The following is a 24285-nucleotide window of genomic DNA, read 5'->3' on the forward strand; positions in this document are numbered from 1 at the left end:
AACATTAAAAAAAATAATAATTATCTAAATTTTGGGGTGCCTGGGTGGCTCAGTCAGTAAGCGTTTGACTCTTGGTTTCAGCTCAGGTCATAATCTCACAGTTTCATGGGTTCGAGCCCTGCATAGGGCTCTGCACTGATAGCGCGGAGCCTGCTTGGCATGCTCTCTCTCCTTCTCTCTTTGCCCCTCCCCCACTCACACTGTCTCTGTCTCTCTCAGAATAAATAAATAAACTTAAAGATTTTTTTTTAATTTTATAAAAAGTAATTATCTAAAATTTTATATTATCTGCATGGTAACTTTGTAACAAAAAAATATGATTATTGTGTGTGAAGTGAGAGAAACATAAGGAGTTTATTCTGGGATTTAAGATAACATCTCAAAGAATGATGAGAACCTAGATATTCCAGTGTAGCCTTTTTTTTCATTTTTTTCATATAGCTGGCATTTTTGAGTCCCAGGTGCTGGAGAGAACAGCAATGAGAAAAACGTACATTTCTGATCCCCTGAGAGCCACATTCTAGTACTATAGAGGAGACAGACAGTAAATGTGTATGTGGTGTGCATATTTAGAGATCTATTATGTCACGTGGTAAGTGCTATGAAGAAGTAGTAGGCTAGAGTAGATACAGAGAAGTATCAAGATGGGAAAGTTTGCTTTTTTAAATGTATGTGTAAGATAGTTGATAATGAGTGCCTTACTGATAAGGTGACATCTGAATAAAGATCTGAGAAGAAGGTGCTGGAATGAGTCACGCCACTGTGTGGGAAAAGGGCATTCTAGGCAGAGAGAATAAATGGTGCGGACCATGAGGCAGGAGTGTTACTTCCCGCGGTGAGGAGCTTCCTACTTGGACCCCGGTAAAAAAAAAAAATTTTTTTAAACAGTCCTAATTAAATCAAAATTTGCCTCCCCGTGGTTTTTATATAGTGGTACTAATTATCTTTTCAAGAGCTCTCCAGAATACGTTTCATCTAACAGTCCTTCGTTCATTTTAAAATAGCTATCATGACCCTCATCTCTCCCCAACACTAAACTTTCTCCAGTCACCAAATTTCTAGTCTCTTTACTGATCATCTTTCTGAATGACCTTTAGCTCCTAAAAATGTGTCCCCCATAAATGCACATATGCTCCAGATAAGGTCTTTTTTTTTTTTTTTTTAATGTTTATTTTTGAAAGAGAGATAGAGTGCGGGTGGGGGAGGGGCAGAGAGAGAGAGAAGACCCAGAATCTGAAGCAGGCTCCAGGCTCTGAGCTGTCAGTACAGAGCCCAATGTGGGGCTCGATCTCATGAACCATGAGATCATGACCTGAGCTGAAGTCAGACACTTTGCTCCCAGATAAGGTCTTTCTTAACAGCAGTCTCCAGTGAGACTCTTTCCCATCTACCCACCGACATATTTTTGTTTTATGCTCTATTTATACTTTACGTATATTTTATATTATATATACGTAAATATGTATAAATATAATATATATGTTTTTATATATTTTTTATATTTTATTTTATACTATAGTTAAAAATTTCATTTGCAGTCATGCCAGAGCTTTGTTATTCTCTAATTATGTAACGTATCTTTTCTTAAACTTACAAGTAAAATTTTGCATTTATCTGTGTTTATTTTTATCAAATGTGGGTCCTCATATCCTTTTTTTAAATGTTTATGAGAGAGAGAGAGAGAGAGAGAGAGAGAGAGAGAGAGAGAATGAATGGGAGAGGGGCAGAGAGAGAGGATCACAAGCAGGCTCTGCACTACCAGCGCAGATCCCAATGTGGGGCTCGAACTCATGACCCATGAGATCACAACCTGAGCTGAAATCAAGAGTCCGATGTTCAACTGACAGAGCCACCCTGGTGCCCTCCTCATTATAGCCTCTAAAACCCTGATGATAACGTTAAAGCATATCTTCATGTAAGCAGTTTTTATACTCTTCGTATTTATTATTTGAAAACTGTAACAATCGTTAATTACTTTTTCTGGGTAAAACACTGTCTCATCTCTCTTTTTCAATTCCAAGTCCATTTTTCATGATGGATGGAGCATACCAACTTAAAACTATTTTTTCTTTTTTAGAAAGTGTGTCAGAATTTATTTTAATGCTATGGTTCTAGCATTTTTTTAAAATCTTTTTGCCCAAAGAATACGAAAACACTAACTCAAAAGCATATATACATTCTTACGTTTATTGCAACATTATTTATAATAGCCGAGTTACGGAAGCAGCCCAAGCGTCCATCAATAGATGAGTGGATGAAGATGTACATGCAGCACACACATACACACACAACGGAATATTATTCAGCCATAAAAAAGAATGAAATCTATGGTACTAACAGTTTGTAAATTTAATTGTTAAAGGGTAATTAAAATGTTCGCATTTTCCTGATTTTATCCTAAGTATGTAAAACTAGAAAGACACTTTACTACTTTTTAAAAGCTTTTTCAGGGGCGCCTGGGTGGCGCAGTCGGTTAAGCGTCCGACTTCAGCCAGGTCACGGTCTCGCGGTCCGTGAGTTCAAGCCCCGCGTCGGGCTCTGGGCTGATGGCTCAGAGCCTGGAGCCTGTTTCCGATTCTGTGTCTCCCTCTCTCTCTGCCCCTCCCTCGTTCATGCTCTGTCTCTCTCTGTCCCAAAAATAAATAAACGTTGAAAAAAAAAATTTAAAAAAAAAAAAAAAAAAAAAGCTTTTTCAAAGGGATTCACACTTAATTTTGAAAAGTTCAAGTAAAATTAAGATTTTTTTTTTTTAAAGGCTTGTTATTATCTAAAAGGCATTTGCCTCCCCAATTTCCAGGGACTGCTACATTTTAGTGTTTTCTAGATTGTGTGTGTGTACATAGATTGCTGTATGATAGTATCAACAGAATGTGTTCCACCTTACGATTTTTGTATTGCAGATAACAAATTATTTTCACATCAGTATAGGGATGTTGTCATCCTTTTCAAGGGCTTTATAGTATTCTGTTGTAGTGTTATGCTGATTTATTTAACCCAGTCTCAATTGATAGACATTAGATTGTTATATACACCTCTTTACACATTTATTTAATTATCTCCTAGTATTGTGTTGCCCACCTTAGAATTCATTACCCCCCCCCCCGAAAAAGATTGTTATCTAAAACTTGTCCTGTTTCCAAACATGCCTTTGAGGGGTGCTGCCCACTAGTGGCAAAACATAACACAAACATGATAACCGACTTTTTGACTCAGGTTGATTTTGAAAATGGCAGAAACACACAAATGACACAAATACTAACATACAGTAACACAGATATGCCTGATTGAAACCAGAGTTTGAGTTATTCTCCCTTATGTGTTAGATTTAAATTTACTGTAATCATAATCTATGGCTACAAAACAAAAGGGAAAGAGGAATGTTTTCCCCTACAAAACCACTTTAAAATTACTTTCAGGGGTACGTGGGTGGTTCAGTTGGTTAAGCATCCAACTCTTGATTTTGGCTCAGGTCATCATCTCTGGTTCGGGAGCTCGAGTCTCCGATCAGGCTCTGCCCTGACAGCGTGGAGCCTGCTTGGGATTCTCTCTCCCTCTCTCCCTCTGCTCCTCCCCTTCTTGCATGTTCTCACACTCACCCTCTCTCTCTCTTAAAATAAATAAACATTAAAAAGATAAAATCACTTTCAGTATGTCACATGATTCTTTAAAAATTTTTGAAACTTGAGATTTTGTTCCCAAAAAATGGTCTTGTAAAGTTAAATTATATGCCTCTGCATATAAATTCTGTATGTAAAAAGGCTAACTAGATCAAAGTATAAAGACAATAACCTTGCTTAAATATTACCAAATTCCTTTTTAAATTTTACCAAATTATACTTACACTAAGCATACTACCTCTTTACTAGTACCCTGTGAATACTGGGTATTATCAATATTCTTGATCTTTAACAATCTCAAAGTCAAGCTTCTCTTGACAAGTTAATGATAGCTTGTCATTTCTCTTTGCATTTCTTTGATTACTAATGATATTGAACATCTTTTAAAAAGTATATTGGTATATTAATTTACATGTATCTTTTCAAATACTTTTGCTAGTTTATGATCTGATTAGATCAACTATCAATCAGCCTTTTCCTTGATGATTAAACAGTCAGCATGTTTGAATTGAAGGGGCCCTGATTTTAGAATCAGACCTGGATTTAAATTCCAGCTCCTCATGTATTACTTTGGGTAAAGTATTTTAATTTCTCTGAGCCTGTCTGCTTATATGTAATGATGTATGACCACTTCATAAAACTATTGTAAAGTATTCAAATGAAATGCACATAAAATACCACATTAAAGGAAATGCACATAAAACACTTTTATGTATGCATGGCAAATAGTAAATGCTCGTTTTCTTCTTTCTTAATACTTTTATCTACTTTGGCAGATGATGTCGGTTCATACAGACTGTATTGTGTCTGTGCAGATTTTAAGCACATTGATGGAAATAACAATTAGAAATGGTGAGTATATAAATTTACTGATTAGCATTGTGAGTTATTGGTTGCTATGTACACAGTCTTTCATATCACTAAACATGTAGATTATTCAGAAATATAGAATAAAAAAATTTTTTTGATCTAAAATCTTTAATAATGAAATGAAAACTCCAATCAAAAATGAGTATCTGCATTTTTCTAGTTGCACTGAGAAAAAGGGTATAAGATCTTGAGGTGACAACCCTTACCTAATACTTACCTACCAACTCATGGGTTACTGTCCTGGGTAAGTGGAAATAGCAAGTTTGTTTATTTATTTAGCCATTTACTTTAACTGGCTTATTGGCAAACAAGTATTGTGCTGATTATGCACTGAGGAGACTGAAAATATCCGCTACAGAAATGTGACAATTGCTTTCTCACCTTTGAGATCCCTTATAATGAAATAAGCGTTATGATTTATGTGTTTCATTTGTTTTGAGTATTGGGACTATATGGGCACTGAAGATGATAAAATCTTTCTGTATTCGCAGTAGTTGATATTTTACCATTGTTATTTTCAGATTTTTCAAAATGTGTTACTTCCTCCTGAGTTACACCCATTTATTCATCATCACTCTCAGATACTTTCATAAATGTCATTTCCTTCACATTTACTTAAACACCTATAATTCCTATATGATCATTCTAAATAACTATATTGCTTACATAACATTATCAGATGTCATTTCTGTAAAATCATGGTAATAATCCATGTTTCACATGCTGACTGTGCATCTGTGAACCTGGAATTTGGGATAAAATATTTTTTTCTATTAACTAGATACCTTCAGTGATTCACCAGTTTGGCCCTGGATCCCATCATTATCTGATATAGCAGCTGTGTTTTTCAATATGGGAATTGATTTTAGGTCTTTGTTTCCTCTGGAGAATCTTCAACCAGACTTTAATGAAGACAATCTAGTGTAAGTTTTCTTTTCATAATGAACTTCAAAAACATTCTTTTAAACAATTTGTAATACAATAACAGTTAATATTCATTTGATAGGTTCAGTACCCATCCTTGACTTTTTTAAATCTCTCAAAGTTGAAATGGATCTTAAGTTAGACACATTTTTAATCTAAAAGTCATCATCATGGGGGTACCTTGGGTGGCTCAATCGATTAAGCATCTGAGTCTTGATCTCAGGTCAGGTCTTGATCTCAAGGTTGTCATTTCAAGCCCTGCATTGGGCTGCATGCTAGGCTTGGAGCCTACTTAAAAAAAAAAGGGGGGGGGGGCATCATCATGTTTAACAAGGAAGAAATAGAAACATTTAAAATCTTTAATTTTTTTTTTTTTTAAATAACACTGCCCATTGTTATTTGACATTATTCTGCTGGAGTTACTGAGTAAAGCAACTAGGTAAGAGAAAAAATAAGAGATCCAAAAACTGCAAATGAGTTGAAGGTTTCATTATTTGCAGAAGTATGTTAATGTATGCAAAGAAGCCTAACACTCAGCTAAAAAGCTATAACAAATTAAAAAAAAAAGAGAGAAATTGGTATGGGGCTCCTGGCTGACCCAGTCAGTGGAGCATGTGACTCTTGATCTCAGGGTTGTGAGTTCAAGCCTCGCATTAGGCATGGAGCCTACTTTAAAAAAGAGAGAAATTGTTATGGATGCCAGGGTACAAAGTTAATAAAGAGAAATTAGTAACCTTCAGATAGATGAACTGTACCTAGTTTAAAAGATAAACTGGCTGGCTTAGTCAGTAGAGCATGTGATTTTGATCTCAGGGTCGTGAGTTCGAGCCCCACATTGAAGGTAGAGATTACATTTAAAAATGTTTTAATAAAATCTTTTAAAAAAAGATAAACCAGACTTCATTTACAATAATAAGAAAAATATATGAAGTACCTAGGAATAAACTTAAATAGAAGAGAGTGTGTGTGTGTGTAAAAACATTACTAAGAGACCAAATAAAAGACCTAAATAAATGAAAGAGCATACCATGCTTTCAGATAGGAAAACTCAAAGCATTGTAATATAAATATGTGAGAACACCTAAAGTTGAGCCATAAACTTAATGAAATTCGAATAAGAAATGCCAGTCAGATATTTTGTAGGGAGGGGGAGAGTTGAGACTATCCAAGTGATTCTAAAGTCATATGGAAAAAAATAATATGCTGAAAATCTTGGAGAAAGAAGAGTTAGGAGGCAGGATCGGCCTTAGCAGATATAAGTATGGGACAAGTACAAGGTTCAAAGCTGTCAGTGGAATGAAATAAGTCCAAAATAGAACCAAGTACATATAGATACTATGTAAATGCTAAAGGTGATATTTCCACAAATGAGGAAAGAGTAGGCTTATTGAGTATCTGGTATTATCCAGTATTTGGAAAAATGAGTAGCCATCTAGAAAAAATTTTTGCATCCATACCTCAAACTAATAGAGCAAAGATTTAAATGTATGCAATGAAACCATAAAAGTAATAGAAGAAACAAGATTTTTACAACCCTAGAAAAGATGGTTTTATGTATGAACTAACACTCAAAAGACATAAAAAGGAAAATTAACTTATTTGACCACATTAAAAACAGATGACCATGACAGTGATCACTATACACAAAGTCAAAAGAAAAACTTCAAAAAGGAGTGGGAAAGAGATACATATTCAGATGAATTTTCCATGTTCACATATGTATGAATGAAACAACTCTGGTTACAGACAAAGGTTTAGTTTCAAATTAAGAAAAACAGAAAATAGACGTAGAAAAATGGACAAAGGAATAAACTGATCACAGGAATAAAAATGGTTCTTAAGCATAATAATATACTCATCTTAACTTCTAAGAGAAAGGTAAATTCTTGTTACTTGGTATATCTAAAGCCAAACTCTTATCTCTCCAGTTCCCTTTCTACTCCATACATGTTCCTTTATTGCTCTGATGCAATCTGTATCTGAAAATATATTGGATAGCACATTTTCAGATAAGACTATATTCCAGCACTTAATTTTTTTTTAATTTTTTTTTTTTGACATTTATTTATTTTTGAGAGACAGACAGAGACAGTGAATGAGCAGGGGAGGGGCAGACAGAAAGGGAGACACAGAATCCAAAGCAGGCTTCAGGCTCTGAGCTGTTAGCACAGAGCCCGATGCAGGACTCGAACCCACAAACCGTGAGATCATGACCTGAGCCGAAGTCAGACGCTTAACCAACTGAGCCACCTAGGTGCCCCTCCATCAGTTTAAATAGGGAAAATAATGCTTTCCCAGCCTATCTAAAAAACCCAACCATTTCCCCCAGATATTACTAAGATAGTCAAACTACCTATATTTAAAAAGTTAAAATACCAATTATTTTATTAATTAACATTTAATGAATTCAATCATGTGTGGTAATTTTGTATGTTGTATGCAACAGATTTGAATTTTTCTTCACTGTTGCAAGCAGGTACTATAGTGGAAATAGTGAAATAAAGATATAAATGCATAAAGACCTAACACATGCAAATGATACTTAGTAAAGTAGTTTATTTATTGGTTACTTATCAGTTGAAAAGTTGACCTCAGTGAGGTTTGGTGACTCCAGCAGGGAGGTGGTGGCTGTAGTCACTGTTGCTGTATAGTGATAGGCATTGATGAGGACAGGAAAGCAGGAGGGAGCTGGTGAAGGAATGAGCGAAATGTGATGAAATGCCTGTGTAGGCAACACAAGTACAAGACTGAATCCTGTTGAGATACGACTGCAGCTCTTCCCACTAAGACTCACGTGCAACCTAACCATTTTTGCTGGTAGGCATGAAATGTTTGAAGGTGCTTAAATATTCAGATAGGGAGACTAAGATACTAAAAGATAGATAGTAGAACAGTTCTTTTCTTTCTTTTTTTTCTTTTTAATTTTTTTTTTATGTAATACTATGTGTTGCCACATTATTATTTTTTAATTAATTTATTTTGATGGGGGTGGGAGGGAGAAGCCCAAGAAGGCTCTGCGCTGACAGTGCCCCAGTGCAGGGCTCAAACTCACGAACTGCGAGATGGTGACCTGAGCCAATATCAAGAGTCAGATGCTTAACCGACTGAGCCATCCAGGCTCCCTGAACAGTTCTTTTCTTGACCGTTATTCTGTTAGATGTACAGGCTTAAAATATGAGTCATAACTCTTTCTTTTCTACATTCCATCAGCTCTCACATCCCTGTGTTCTTTCTCTGCTCATCTCACAGCTGTTCCTTCTTTTTTTGTTCCCAGGGTCAGTCTGATTCAGATCCTCTTTTCGTGCCTACTCTGGTAATAAAAAAATAAAATAAATAAATAAAAATCTCCTTTTCCCCAGGGACTTTCTACCCCCAAGATATTCTTTTCAATGTTGGAGGATTCCTTTTATGAAAGTATAGCCTTAAACTTCTATCTCCCCTATTCTCAAACCTTTACATCTTGTATTTAAGACTACAGTTTGATTCTGACCTATTTTCTATTTTGCTCTCCCTTTTGTTCTAACCAAATTGATTTGTTCGCTGTTCCTTCATATTAGTCATTGTGGCATTGGCTTTTCCTCATGCTGGTCTCTCACCTCCATCATCAGTGTCTGCTCACCAAAATATTACCTGTCTCACTTATTGAAGCACTGTTGGAAAGAGCAAGACAGTGTGGAGACAGATTAAATAAATCATGATACGTTTATTATCAACACAAGTACTAATAGTTATATATTGCTTACTGTGTGCCAGGTGCAGTTCTGAGGGCATAACATATAGTACTTCATTTCATAGTCACTACAGCTATTAGATAGTATTTTCACTCCCATTTTACAGGCAAGTCAGGCACAGAGAGGTTAAGTAATTTTCCTGAGGTTAACTAGCTAAGAAGGCACACAGGACTACCAAACAGAGACTTTAAGAGATAAGAAAGTTTTCACTTATAGCTATGGAAGTATCTGTAAGATATATTAGGTGAAAGTGCACAACAGAGTATATAGTATATGCTACCATTTATATTAAAGGGGGCCATATATTCATATTTATTTGTGTATACATAAAATGTCCGTGGAAGGAAGGGTTAAAACTGGTAGTGATTGTGGGGAGGGAAATGGGTGGCAGAAGGTCTAGACTGAAAGGGTGGTTCTGCACAGCGTACCATACCTTCATACCTTTTGAGGTTTTTTAACCATATGAAGATATTTATTCAAAAAAGTAAACAAGGGGGTCGCCTGGGTAGCTCAGTTGGTTAAGCATCTGACTTCAGCTCAGGTCAGGATCTCATGGTTCGTGGATTCGAACACCGCGTGAGCCGTGCTGACAGCTCAGAGCCTACCTACATACAGCCTGCTTCGGATTCTGTGTCTGACTTTCTCTCTGCCCCTCCCCCCCCCAAATAAGTAAACATATAAAAATTTTTTTCTTAAAAAGTAAAATAACTTTTGAAAGCCAAATTCATGTGTCTCCTCCTCCATGAACCTTCACCGATTACCTCAACCGGAATTGGGGTGCTTAAAATTGTTTCTTTATATTTGCTCTCTATTCATGAGGTCTTTAAATATTATGAGTTCTTCGTAGCCAGAGCTACCTTCTACATAGTTCTCTGACACCAAGAGCAGTGAGGATACTGCCTTATAAAAAGTAGCTTTTCAAGGAAAAACTAATGCATAAAGATGGAAATCGGACTGGTGTTTACTGAAATGGGAGATAGTAAAGTTACTTGGATCTGGCATGAAGGGACTTTTGTGGGTAATGGAAAAATGTTCTACTTCTTGATTCTGGTGGTTATGCTACTATATACATTGATCACAACTTAAAATGGATATGTTCCTTTTATTTATAAGTTATGCCTAAACAAAACTTAGTTTTTGTTCAGTACTTCTTAAAATAATTATTTTGTGCCCAATTTCACATTGTTTTATTCACTTTTCAATAGTTCTGAAACACAGATGACATTGGGAGGGAAAGGAAGTGAAGATTCATCTTGTAAGCCAATTTTTTCAACTCTTCCTGAAACCAACATTTTAAATGTGGTTAAGGTAGGGAAAAACTCTTTTTAATGTCTTTAGCACAAAACTGGAACCATTTAGTTTTGTGGTTAGTTGTTTTAAAACAAAATCACTAGTGTTTTACCAGGTGATTTCCAATCTCTGGAATTTCTTAGCAGTAATCTTTGTAGTAAACATTGTTTCTGCTGTTTTTATTTTTGTTTTAGTATTAGGAGTGAAAGGGAACTTTAGCTCAAAGTTACAGAATTAATGTATTTCTAGGAATACCTTTACCAAGAAGCTTTTAGAAACCAGTATTTTTTAGAAACAATTTTTTTAGAGTTAGGATGTATGAAAATAAAAGTTGCTACTTACCATATGACTTAGTGATTAAATTAATAATAGGGTCACCTGGGAGGCTCAGTCAGTTGAGTGCATGACTTTTGATTTTGGCTCAGGTCCTGATACCAGGGTCCTGGGACTGGGTCCCAAGGCAGATTCCTCACTGAGCATGGAGCCTGCTTAGGATGCTCCCTCGCTAGCCCTCGCTTGCACGCTCTCTCCCTCTCTTCCTCTCTCCCCCCTCCCGCTCTCCCCCTCTCCCCTCCTCCTCTCCCCTTTCCACCTCCCTCTGCCCCTTTCCCCACTCAGACATGCACATGTGCATGTATGCCCACTGGCTCTGCTTGCTCCTGCTCACTTGCGCTCTCTCTCTCTGTCTTTCTCTCTCTCTCTCTCTCTCTCTCTCTCTCTGAAAACAAAAAACAAAAAACGAATAACAGTGTTAAATCTTTTTAGTGGCTGAATCAAAGCAGTGATACTGAGCCATTTAAAAAAAATCTGAAAAATGAAAATTAGAGAAGAAAATACTTATGTCCTAATTTAACTATTAACATGCATGTTTCTTTTTGCCTTCTTTTTTCTAGACATCTGGATGTTTTGTTTTCTGTAACTTCTCTTTTGTTTTTTTGTTTTTTCAACGTTTATTTATTTTTGGGACAGAGAGAGACAGAGCACGAACGGGGGAGGGGCAGAGAGGGAGACACAGAATCGGAAACAGGCTCCAGGCTCTGAGCCATCAGCCCAGAGCCTGATGCGGGGCTCGAACTCGCAGACCGCGAGATCGTGACCTGGCTGAAGTCGGACGCTTAACCGACTGTGCCACCCAGGCGCCCCAGTAACTTCTCTTTTGTATTTTTTGTCAGAAAGTTTTCAAATTTAAACTCTTCAAGTAAAATGTTCTCCTTAAGTTGTTTTGTCTCTACACTTCTGTCACAGTTTCTAGGCTTGTGTACATCTATACATCCAGAAGGTTACCAGGATCGTGAGATAATGTTGCTTATTTTAATGTTGTTTAAAATGAGTTTGGAAAAACAGCTGAAACAGATTCCTCTAGTGGACTTTCAGAGCCTCCTGATAAATCTGATGAAAAACATTAGAGATTGGAACACAAAGGTAACTGTACTTAAAGCCTTTCTATTGGTTTCAGCGTTGGTTTTTTTGTCTGCATCACAATTTGACTTTCATAGTGCATACAGAATTAATAGTTTCTAAACTCAATTAAGATCTTTGGCAGATGAAAAATAAACTGAGGAAGGGGTCTTCTTTGCTGGAACTGTATTTAAATTTATGATAATTGAATCTTCTCTAAAACTGCAGCCGTACATTCAAAAAAAAGTATTTATTGGGGATTTACTGTGGTTCAGCAGTAATGTAGGTACAGCTGTGAAAAACCTAAAGCCCTTGCCTTCATGGCAGTTTTATGCTTGTGAGAGGGTTAGGTAATAAAGTAAATGTAGATTATAATATCATGTCAAGTTGTAATAAAGGCTACAAATTAAAATAAAGCAACATGGGTATAGAGAATAGCAAGGCTGGGAGGCTCCGCTATTTCAGGTAGGGCAGTCAGGGAAGGCCTTTCTGAAGTGACCTTCAAGGAGATCCCTACATGAAATGAGGAAGCAAAGTCACACATATAATAAAAATTTTAGTTGCACATCTGTAGCCACATTGAGGGTAAACATGTATAATTTTTGATAGGTTTTTAAAAATTAGATTTTTCAATCTTTTTTGGTGGAAAATTTCAAACGTGCAAAAGTAGAGAGATGAGTATGATAAACCCCTAAGTACCTATCACTCAGTTTGAACAATTAACAAGATAATAATCAACCTTGTCTCATCTGTTACCCTCATCCCATACTTTACTCCCCCACTCAGAGATTATTTTGAAGCAATTTTGTTAGACTTTAAATACTGTGAAATAGTTGAGGATCCCTAAAATGCAAGAAAGCACACAGGTCAGAAACGTGTGATCTTCTGCAACGCTCATTATACACCTTTAGAAGATGGTATTTGTATTTAGATCAGTTTAGATTTAGATTTGTAATTCTTCCAGAGGACTGTTTAGATACAGGTAGAGGTATAGCACAAAACCTGAAAACCAAGTGAAATTCTGCTAAATGTATCTGTTCAGTCCTAGAGTTTAACATAAAACTAAATCCGTGGACTGTGTGTGTTTTATCAGGTTCTAGACTCCATGCTATTTCTGAAAATGAGTGCTCTTTTTGTCATAATGCTTCCATTAAGGCAGTAAAGGATGTGGATGGTCTGTTAGAAGTTGGTTCCACTGACCTGTTTGAAAAATCTTGCTTATTCTTTGTTTTCAGGTGCCTGAACTCTGCCTGGCCATAAATGAACTGTCTAGTCATCCCCACAACCTTCTGTGGTTGGTACAGCTGGTCCCTAACTGGACATCTCGTGGAAGGTATCGAAAATTGAGAATTAAGCGTGAAGAAAAATGTATGTTTATATTAATGAAATGCTTTTGGGTTCTTTATTCCCTTTCATCATTCCTTTGAATGTTAGATCAGTCTTTTATTTCATATTCAACTGTGGGAAAGGGCATTGACAGCCTGACTCTAATACTTCAAATATTTTATGTATTATGTATTTTATGTATTTTATTTATCATAAAATAAAATATTTTATGATATTCTTGAATTTTTTTTTTTAAGTAGGCTTCACGCCCAGTGTGGGGCTTGAACTCACCACCCTGAGATTAAGAGTCACATGCTCTACCAATGGAGCCAGACAGGCAGTCCATAATATTCTTTTTTAAATTTTAGCTTGTAACAATACAGATACAGATGGCACATATGAAAATGAATGAACTGGCTTTTTTCTTTTTTTTCTTTTTTTTGCTTTAGTAAAAATAAATTCGGGCAATAAAATAGGTTTTCTGTCAGTAAATCAGCATGGTCAAAGGTAAAGGCTCTTAATGATTTGCCTGAGTTTCACACAGTTCTAACTTTACGTACAAATATTTTACGTGAAAATTTTACTGTTCTATTGAAGTTTATACATTCTTGTACTGCCTTCTCTTGAAACATTAGCTATGTTTCCAATTAGAAGAACAACTTTTGGCTCATTGCTTCTCAAGCAGTGTTGATTAAAATGCATTTTAAATACTTTTGAATTCTAATTCCAGGCAACTGAGACAGTGCCTCAGCCTAGTGATTATTTCAAAGCTTTTGGATGAGAAACATGAAGATATCCCTAATGCCAGTAATCTTCAGGTATAAATAATATTTCTGCTTTCTTTTTACAAATGGGAAAGATAGTGGGGTAGGTGTAGGGAAAATTGATGTTTCTTAGGTCAAAAGTTCTAGGGGTTAGATCTCAAGTCTCAGGCATAACACTCTTTATGTAATCTTTAGAATGGTACTTCCTAATGAGATCCATTACATGGAGATGATACCATACCCAACACCATATAGAATGGTTGTGGACAATTAGATGAATTAATGTGTGGACACTCCTAATGTTCTATATAAATAGGACTATTTAGTTCACCTTATCAAGATTAGCAGTTTTGTCGCAGGATTAGAAGTTGCAGAACCACTGTACATTAATTGCATCTTGTACCTGTTTTAATACTAGTCTTTAAGTTGTAGAGCTTAAACATGGTTGTCCTCTAGTACTTGTTCAGTACTGAATATATCATGTATATGTGAGTGGGTTTAAACATGTCCACTGGAAGCTCCACTGAGAGGCCCTGAAAGCTTTTTATAAACATTAATAGCGCTAAGGGGGCTACAGGGCCTACACATAGTTGGAGTTTTAAAACTCAATGTATAATCTGATCTAGATGTGTTCTTGTGTGAACTGCAATTCAGTATAAGATACTCTATTCTCTACAGGTCCTCGGGATGAAAAAATGAGTTAGATAGAGACTCTGCCCTTGAAAACATAATCTACGTTGAAACAAAATAAACCAGCCGTTGTGGTTCATTGTAGTAAGAACAATGATAGAAGTATGCACAGGATGCAGAGGGACACAGAGATTGAAAGGGATAGTAGAGTTCTGGTCGATTTGATTCCAGATATATGGGGACCATTTCTGAGCCATCAGGCAAATAGCTCTCAATCCTTTCAGTGATACCTACTTCTATCAAAAGAGAATTCTTTTCAGAATTCAGTGACTTCTCTTCACAGCGAGATTCAGCTTTGCTGACTTTCAAATAATTTCACAGAGAAAGCATTCCCTTTTGCCTCCGTTGTAATGCCATTTAGTCTCCTCCTCCAGCTTTTATCCTCCATTACAAGTATTGAACCTTTTAATTTAAAATCCCTTTTAAGCAATTGAGGACTTTTAAGTAAAGGAGAATCGTTATCACTGGACTATAAAGAAAGCTAAAGGGGCAAAATTAGAGAAGTCCAAATGAACAGAGGATCACTGACAAAAAAGTAGACTGGGAAAGAGCAGTTGCATTGCTTCATATTGTTCAGTTTCTCTTCTTTCTGTTAATAGATATCAGTCCTACATCGCTACCTTGTGCAAATGAAACCGTCGGATTTGTTGAAGAAAATGGTCCTGAAGAAAAGGGCTGAACAACCAAATGACACTATTGATGATAGCCTTCATTTGGAGCTTGAAAAGCAGGTATCCAGGGCTAGGTCATTTCAAAAAAATACATATGAGCATGACTGATGCCAACTTTTTAACTGCAGACTGATTTAGAGACTCAGATACATTCTAGCAAACGCGGTTATAAAGTAAATGATATTTTTTTACTTCTTGCTGTCATGAAACTCCACTCTCCTTGAGAGTTGAGAATTGAAGTTATAGGATGGTTTTTGGTAATTTAATACTGGGAGTATTTTTTGTAGTCCTTTACTAGGGCAGTTAGGAGATGGTAAAAGGAACGCACTTGACTTAGGAGTCAGGAAGCTTAGGCTAAATGGTTGGCATTTCCCTACATACCAGCTCAGTTAACTTTAGCAAATTCTTAATCCTTCCTGGGCAACTCTCCTAACTTGTAAACTGGGCTGACATCTATGCTAGCAAATTCATGGGTGTTTGTTTTATTTATTTCTCTAACAGGCATATTATCTGACCTACATTCTTCTTCATTTAGTTGGTGAAGTTAGTTGTTCTCATTCTTTCTCTTCTGGACAACGGGTAGGTAGTTTTTAGTGCTATTTTGTTTTCCATAAGTGTCACTATTGATGGAATGAATGAATGTTCTTTACATAGGAGAAAACTTGGTAAAAGTTAACTTTGAGTTTGCTATAGAAATCCCAGTGTACGCTGAAAAGAGGGAAGTAATAGTAGCTTTGCAACCATATCATTGACAAGAATTTTTTTCAGTACGTGCTAGTTCTGTTTATTGGAGTGTAATTTAACCATCATAACTTGACAACAATGTAATACATTAATAAGATAATCAAGCTCACCAAATGGGCCAGCTCTAAGCTGGTTTCTTCCAGTCTCTTTTCCCGCTACACTTTCTTTTTCTTTAGAAATAATATTTGCCGGGGCGCCTGGGTGGCGCAGTCGGTTAAGCATCCGACTTCAGCCAGGTCACGATCTCGCGGTCCGGGAGTTCGAGCCCCGCGTCGGGCTCTGGGCTGATGGCTCAGAGCCTGGAGCCTGTTTCCGATTCTGTGTCTCCCTCTCTCTCTGCCCCTCCCCCGTTCATGCTCTGTCTCTCTCTGTCCCAAAAATAAATAAAACGTTGAAAAAAAAGAAAAAAAATTAAAAAAAAAAAGAAAAAGAAATAATATTTGCCTTCAGAATTAAACTGATAGTAAGTCAGGCTACTTTAGATACACATTTCTTAATTATCCCCCCACGTTAAACTTTTCATTTTGAATTATTCTGTTCTTCCAAAACTACCATAATCCGTACTTCTGGAGAAAGTTGTTTAAGTCCTCATGTTTCTCTAGGTACTCCTAGAGAATACTCTAGGTATTCCAATCTGTTTTATATTTATTTACTTTTTTTAATGTTTATTTTTTTCTTTTTGGGAGAGGGAGAGAGAGCGCATGCGAGTGGGGGAAGTGCAGAGATTAGGAGAGACTCTGAAGTGGGCTCCAGGCTGACAGCAGAGAGCCCAAGGTGGGGCTCAAACTGCAAAAGTCAGATATTTAACCAACTGAGTGATGCAGGTCCCCCTTCCAGGCATTGTGAAAAGGACACGAGACTGGTTGATGTGGGGTTTTCTTGGTTTTTGTTGTTTGTTTGTTTTGTCTTTTGTTTTTTTTTAAGTAGACACACAATGTTGCATTAGTTTCAGGTGTATGACGCAGTGATTCGACAGATTTATGTATTATGCTGTGCTCACCACAAGTGTAGCTACCATCTGTCACCATATAGCGCCATTACGGTACCATTAAGTATATTCCCTATGCTGTGCCTTTTATCCCCATGACTTATTCATTCCGTAACTTGAAACCTGTATCTCCCCCTCCCCTTCAACCATTTTGCCCATCTTCTCCCCCCTCCTACCTCTGGCAACCATCAGTTTGTTCACTGTATGTATAGGTCTGTTTCTGCTTTTTTTATCCATTTGTTATGTTTTTCAGGTTTCATGTATAAGTGAAGTCATACAGCATTTGTCTTTCTCTGTATGATTTATTTCACTTAGCATAATACCCTCTAGGTCCATCCATTTGTTTCAGATGGCAACATCTCATTCTTTTTTATGGCTGAGTACTATTCCATTGTGTGTATATATCACATTTTCTTTATTCATCTGTCGCTGGACACTTGGGTTGCTTCCATTCTTGGCTGTTGTAAATGATGCTGCAATAAACGTAGGAGTTCATTTTTTTTTCTCACATTAGTGTTTTTGGGGGTGCCTGAGTGGCTTAGTCATTAAGTGTCGAACTCTTGATTTCAGCTCAGGTCATGATTTCGTGCTGGGCATGGAGCCTACTTAGGATTCATTCTCTCTCTCTCTCCCTCCCTCCCTCCCTCCCTCCCTCCCTCCCTCTCCCCTTCTCCTGCTTGTGCTCTCTCTCTCTCTCTCTCTCTCTCTCTCTCTCTCAAAACAAACAAACAAAAACAAACCGACAACAAGTGTTTTTGTTTTCTTTGGTAAACAGTAATGGAATAACTAAATCATATGGTATTTCTATTTAATTTTTTGAGGAACCTCCATACTGTTTTCCACAGTGGCCACACCACTTCACATTCTTGCCAATGTGAGGGTTCCTTTTCCCCACATCCTCACCAACACTTATTTTTTCTTGTCTTGATTCTAGCCATTCTTGACAGGTGTAAAGTGATATCACATTGTGGTTTTGATTTGCGTTTCTTTGATAATTAATGATACTCAGCATTTTTTCATGTACCTATTTGCTGTATGTCGTCTTTAGAAAAATGCCTTTTTAGGTATTCAGCACATTTTTAATTGGATTATTTCTCAGTGTTTTTATATTTTGAATACTAACCCCTTATCAGATATATCCTTTGCAAATATCTTCTTCGAGTCAGTAGATTGCCTTTTCATTTTGTTCATGGTTTCCTTCTTTGTGCAGTGATTGGTTCATGTATTTTTATAAACATTATTGTACATAGAATTATGTTTGCTCTCCTGGTTGGAATCTATTGTCATGTATCTATATTGTTCTTACATGGTCTTCACATTTTTTTTAATTATTTTTTTCTGATTAGAAGCAGTGATTATTGTTAAAAAATTCAACTGTTTTAAAACTATGTAAGGTAAAAAGTGAAAGACTCCTATAATCCAGTGCCCTCCTATAAATTTCTCCATAATTTGTGCATATACTTAATAAAAAATGGAGTCATACTGTTCATATTTGCAACTTACTTTTTTTTGCCTTAAGATATTAGCACTTCGGTCTGATAACGGTAGTACTTCAAAAGCTTTTTGATGAACATTATACTCTTTGTGATTATACCAGTACTAACGTGAACATGCTTATTTGTAGATCTCTACCAACCTATATAAGCATTTCTATAGGATAAATTACTAGAATTAGAATTGCTAGATCAAAGGTTGTAAATTTTTCAAATTTTAATTATTATAAGATAGTGGTTATTATATTTCCCTTCCAAAAGTGTCCATTTACATTCTCACCTTAGTATATTCAACTTTAGTGTATATATGACAATGACTCTTTTGGCCTATACACTTCTAAAACTTAAGGCACTTAATTTTTCAAAAAAGTACTTTTAAAGCTTGTATTGTTCATAGAGAAAAAGTAAGTTAGCTGTTATTTGAATATTCAATTACAGAATGTGTTAGAAAAAAAGGACTCTAAATTTCTGAGCATTATTACTTCATAGTCTGAGCTCTAGCATTAATTTTTCATTAGCGTAGCTTAGTATACAGCAAAACAACTTTCATTTTTGTGTATATTTTTATGTCAACTTGGAGTAAACCTTGACAGTCTTACTATTGTGGCAGTTACTATTTTCACTGATACGACTGCTATTAAGTTGGATGGTTAACATCAAAAGTCACTAACTAGTTAATGACAGATTTTTAAATGGTTTTTGTTCTAACGGCATAATCTCTTTGTTAATTTACAATGCTTCAGACTTGTTTTCATTCCTCATGCTTGTTTTGCACAGAAACACTTCGTGCATCTCTGTGGGGCTTTGGAAAAGCATGTTAAGTGTGACATTAGGGAAGATGCAAGACTGTTTTATAGAACTAAGGTAAGTGTGTTTTTCAAAGAATTGTTAGGTTTTGTTGTTGAACCTTGATTATGTTAATATTTAAGGAAAAGAAACATATAAGCCTCTCTTTAAAAAAAAAAGTACACATAAGATGGGAAATATGACTTTCTCTTTTTAATAACAGAAGTCAGTAGAAGCTTCTACTAAGTACTTCTAACTAGATTAAAAATGAAAGGAAGGGCGCCTGGCTGGCTCAGTCCATAGAGCAATGCAACTCTTAATCTCGGGGTCGTGAGTTTGAGCCCCACAATGAGTGTTAAGGTTACTTTTTTTTTTTTTTAAGTTTGTTTTTGAGAGAGAGAAAGCAGGGGAGGGGCAGGGAGAAAGGAAAAGAGCATCCCAAGCAAAACCCAACAAGGGGCTCAAACTCATGAATGGCAATATCATGACCTGAGCCAAAATCAAGAGTCAGATGCTTAACTGACTGAGCTATGCAGGTGTCCCAAGTGTAGAGATTACTTCAAAAAATAAAAGGAAAAAAAATCTGGAAACAAATACATTTTTCATTTTACTATACTCTCTATTCTAAAGCTCCTGACAGCTAAGGAGAAAATTCTTCAGTTCTAATGAAATTTATTAGCTTTTGTCCTATTGGACAAATTAAGACTTTTATGCTTAAGTGAGTTTCAAGGGTTAAAAGCATTGTTTAAATAAATATATAAGTTTTAAAAGTGGTTATAAAGTTTTGTGATGGTTGAAAACTTTTGTTCATAGAGAAGAAATAGGTTAGCTGTTATTCTTTGAATGCTCCATTAGAGGATATATTAAAAAGGATTCTTCAGATTTCTCAGTTGAGCTCTAGGATGAAAAAGGTTCAGTAAGCTTGGTAATAAACTTTTTTCTTAAAAATTTAGTATATTCAAAGACACTAGAAAAGCAGAATATGATAATGGAGTTAGGAAAGCAACTTTAGTATTAATAAAATGATTTGACGGTTTTTTCCAAAACAAAAATAAGTAATACTTTTTTTAAAGCTTTTTCTTCTAAGGATTTTTTTTTATTCCAAATCACCTTTTAGCGTTTGTAATGTAAAGCTGTGGGGGTTTTTTTGCCACTGTGTTTAGATAAATCATTAAATGTGAAGTTTCAGCTTTGTAACTTTATATCTTACATTAATTAGCTGTAAAGTTTAACCATTTCAACAATGCCTGTTTGGATTCGGTATGTGTATTTATTTTAGTAGATTTAAGTTAAATACAAAGATGAGCAGCTAATGAAGTTGTATCAGATTGCAGATTTTCAGAAATATGTAGGGGATAGCTCTTTGCCTTAGAGTGGAAACCGTAGTTTCAGAGAAGCACATGCTTTTGAACATTGACTCGAGTTACTGGCCCGTAAAACTTGGTGGTAGTGGCTGTTGCTGACAGATATGCCAAAAGAGGAAAGAGGACCACCCAAGTTTTCTGTTTCTTAAAGCCAAGGGTCAGGATAGACTGGTGCCAGGGCTTCTCTTACTTAAGAGTGGAGAGAGCACAGAGATGTATGGAAATTGCTTCAGAGGATGGTTCTGCTGAGAAGTTGCCTCTTCACAGCCCATAGTAGAAAAGGTGATTGTTTTGGAGAAATTGAATCTGCCGAACTCTAAAGGGGAAGTGGGGGGAAACAGACCTTAAAGCAGCTATAAAATTCCTGACTTGTTGAAAACATTTTTCTCAAGCAATTATGTTTAAGAGCTTATTGAGTATCTCTAGAGTGGTTGAAAAGTTTGACTATCAGACAATCTTACTAAACCTTCAAATGTAGGAATATACTTGGTACTTAAAGAGGATTCATAGCGACGCCTGGGTGGCTCAGTTGGTTAAGTATCCGACTTCAGCTCGGCTCAGGTCATGATCTCATGATTTGTCAGTTCGAGCCTCACATCAGGCTGTCTACTATCAACACAGAACCTGCTTCAGATCCTCACTGCCCCTCCCCCACTGGGGCATGCTCGAACGCACTCGCGTGCACTCTCTCTGTCTCTTTCTGTCTCTCAAAAATGAATAAACATTTAAAAAATAATAATAGGGGTGCCTAGGTGGCTCAGTCTGTTACTCTCAGCTCAGTCTGCTGCGTGGGTCCAAGCCCCGCATTGGGCTCTTGCTGACAGCTTGGAGCCTGGAACCTGCTTCGTATTCTGTGTTTCCCTCTCTCTCTCTCTTCCCCTCCCCCACTCATCCTCTGTCTTTCTCTCTCAAAAATGAATAAACGTGAAAAAAATGTTAAAAAATAATAATAATAAGATTCACAGTACTTTGCAGATACCTAGAGAGACGTAACAGTGAATCTTGGATGTTCCAATATGTGGAAAGGAGCAAATGACAACCATTTTTGTGGCCTCAGGTCTTTCAAATAGAAGTTGGAAAGGCAGGGAACAGCCAAAGTCTTCGGGCCTATAACAAAGCCCACACTTTAGCTTCTCTATGTGGGTGTTCAAAAGCCAGCATGTTGAAAATATAAGTGTCTTGAAGGCAGGGAATATGTTTTTCTCTGGATGATCTTTGGTAACTAATGGGAGAATAGAGTCTTAAGCATTCAGTAATTTAGATTATGGTGATCAAGAAAAGTCTTATTATTAATCACTATGATTTGAAAGCCAGAAGATGAATAGTTTATTTTCTCTTTCTTGACAAAATTAAGTTGAATTGTTGGGTGTGGGCCTGTCATAACTATCAGATAATTTGTATAAAACGTTAAATTGATTTTAGTTAAGAATGTTTTGATCTGATCCCTTTTCCCCTTTTTGATGTTTTAAGGTAAAAGACCTGGTTGCCAGGATACATGGAAAATGGCAGGAAATAATCCAGAACTGTCGGCCTACTCAGGTGTCATTTTATTAAACAATTTTATTTTATTCTTAGTAGTTTTGCTAAATGGCATTTCTTCATACTGTTCGTAAAAAATATGACAGAGCACTTGCTTCTTGGTATCTTAAGATAAACTGAAAACTCCCATATAGTAGTGTATATATGTTTTTTAGTTTTTGTTTGCTTTATATTAATTTATTTCCAGAGACTATTGAGCCCATTTTAAAATGTTACATTGCATCAAAAGGGGGTTATTTCTTCAGGAGCATTTTTCTTTACAGTTTTATTGAGATAAAATTCATGTATCATACATTTCCCTCATTTAAAGTGGTCTTTAGTATATGTACTGAGTGGTGTAACCATCACTACCAAATTTTTAATATACTTTAAAACATTTTTGTTACTCTAAAAAGAAATCCCAGAACCCATTAGCAGTCACTGCCCATTCCCCAACCACCTGAATTTCTATTACCAACTCTTCCCAAGCCTTAAGACAACCACTGCTCTTTCTGTCTGTATAGATTTGCCTATTCTTCACATCTCATGGATGTGAAATGATATACGGGGTGGTCTTTTATGATTGGCTTCTTTCACAACCTGTTAGGTGAATCCAGCTACCACATATGTCCCTTCTATTGCCAAATAATATTCCATTGTATGGATATATCTCATTTGATTTATCCACTTTTTAGATGAACATTTGAGTTGTTTCCACTTCCTGGCTATTCTGAATAATACTTCCATGAATAACTTTACACAGGTTTTTGTGAACATGTTTTCAAATGAAAAGATTTGGGGTGTATACCTGGAAATGTAATTGCTGAGTCATATGGTAATTCTGTGTTAAATGCTCTGAGGAATTGCCGGACTGTTTCCCGAAGTGCACCATTTTACATTGCTACCAGAATGTATGAGGTTTCTAAGTTCTCCGCTTTTGTGCTGGCACTTGTTATTATCTGTTGTTTTTTATTATAACCATAGTAAGGTGTCAAACAGTAGAATCTCCTTGTGGTTTTGATTCACATTTCGTATGCTTGTTGTCCATTCATGTAGCTTCCTTGGAGAAATGTCTGTTGAAATCCTTTGCTTGTTTTTTAATTGGGTTTTTATCTTTTTATTATTGAATTGTAAGAATTCTCCATCTGTTTTGGGGGCACGTGGGTGGTTCAATTGGTTAAGCATCCAACTCTTGATTTCGGCTCAGGTCATGATCTCATAGTTCATGAGTTTGAATTGTTCATCGGGCTCTGCACTGATGGTGCAGAGCCTGCTTGGGATCCTCTCTCTCTGCCCCTCTCCCCAGCTCATTCTCTCTTTCTCAAAATAAATAAATAAACTTTAAAAAAATTGGGGGTGCCTGGGTAGCTCAGTTGGTTAAGCTTCCGACTCTCAGTTTCAGCTTAGGTCACGATCTCACAGTTTTGTGAGTCCGAGCTCCGCATCGGGCTCTGCGCTGACAGTGCAGAGCCTGCTTGGGATTTTCTCTCGCTCTTCCTCTCTCTCTGCCCCTCCCCTGCTCACGCTGTCTCTGTCTCCCTCCCTCAAAAATAAATAGACTTAAAAGTTCAAAAAAAAAAGAAAAAGAATTCTCCATTTGTTCCAAAGACAAATCCCTTGTTAAGTATATAATTTGCAAATATATTCACCAGTTCTGTGTGTTGTCTTTTCATTGCCTTGATGGTATCACTTGTTAGAACAAAAGTTTTTTAACTGTGATGAGGTCCAGTTTTATTATTTTTCCTTTTGTTACTTAGGCTTTTAGTGTCATATCTAAGGGGACTTTGCTTAAGAGGGGCATAAGCACCTGGTATTAAATTTGCCATACTATAAATTTGCCTTTTACATACAAACTAACTGATACGTTGTTGTCTAAAATGATGCTTCTCGGAGCACCTGGGTGGCTCAATTGGTTGAACATCCAACTCTTGATTTCAGCTCCAGTCATGATCTCATGGTTTGAGAAATCAAGCCCCGCTAGGAGCTCTGCGCTGATAGCACAGAATCTGCTTAAGATTTTCTCTCTCCCTCTGTCTCTCTTTGCCCCTGACCCACTTGTGTGCACGTGCTTTCTCCCTCTCTCAAAATAAACATTTTTTTAATATGTTAAA

At 36.5% G+C, this 24285-nt stretch overlaps 1 protein-coding gene across 2 annotated transcripts in view; it reads left to right on the plus strand.

The window, feature by feature from the left end:
* The window catches only part of SLF2 (SMC5-SMC6 complex localization factor 2), a 45744-nt gene that overhangs the window by 17445 nt on the left and 4014 nt on the right, over positions 1-24285 (plus strand). For both annotated transcript variants that reach the window (XM_047825142.1, XM_047825143.1), the window contains exons 10-19: positions 4394-4469; positions 5269-5410; positions 10348-10450; positions 11678-11854; positions 13066-13163; positions 13887-13974; positions 15210-15341; positions 15783-15860; positions 19284-19370; positions 22127-22195. In XM_047825142.1, the coding sequence (XP_047681098.1) occupies positions 4394-4469; positions 5269-5410; positions 10348-10450; positions 11678-11854; positions 13066-13163; positions 13887-13974; positions 15210-15341; positions 15783-15860; positions 19284-19370; positions 22127-22195 (1050 nt within the window). The remainder of the gene's footprint in view (positions 1-4393; positions 4470-5268; positions 5411-10347; positions 10451-11677; positions 11855-13065; positions 13164-13886; positions 13975-15209; positions 15342-15782; positions 15861-19283; positions 19371-22126; positions 22196-24285) is intronic.

The sequence above is a fragment of the Prionailurus viverrinus genome, chromosome D2, assembly GCF_022837055.1.
Source record: "Prionailurus viverrinus isolate Anna chromosome D2, UM_Priviv_1.0, whole genome shotgun sequence".
Classification (NCBI taxonomy): domain Eukaryota; kingdom Metazoa; phylum Chordata; class Mammalia; order Carnivora; family Felidae; genus Prionailurus; species Prionailurus viverrinus.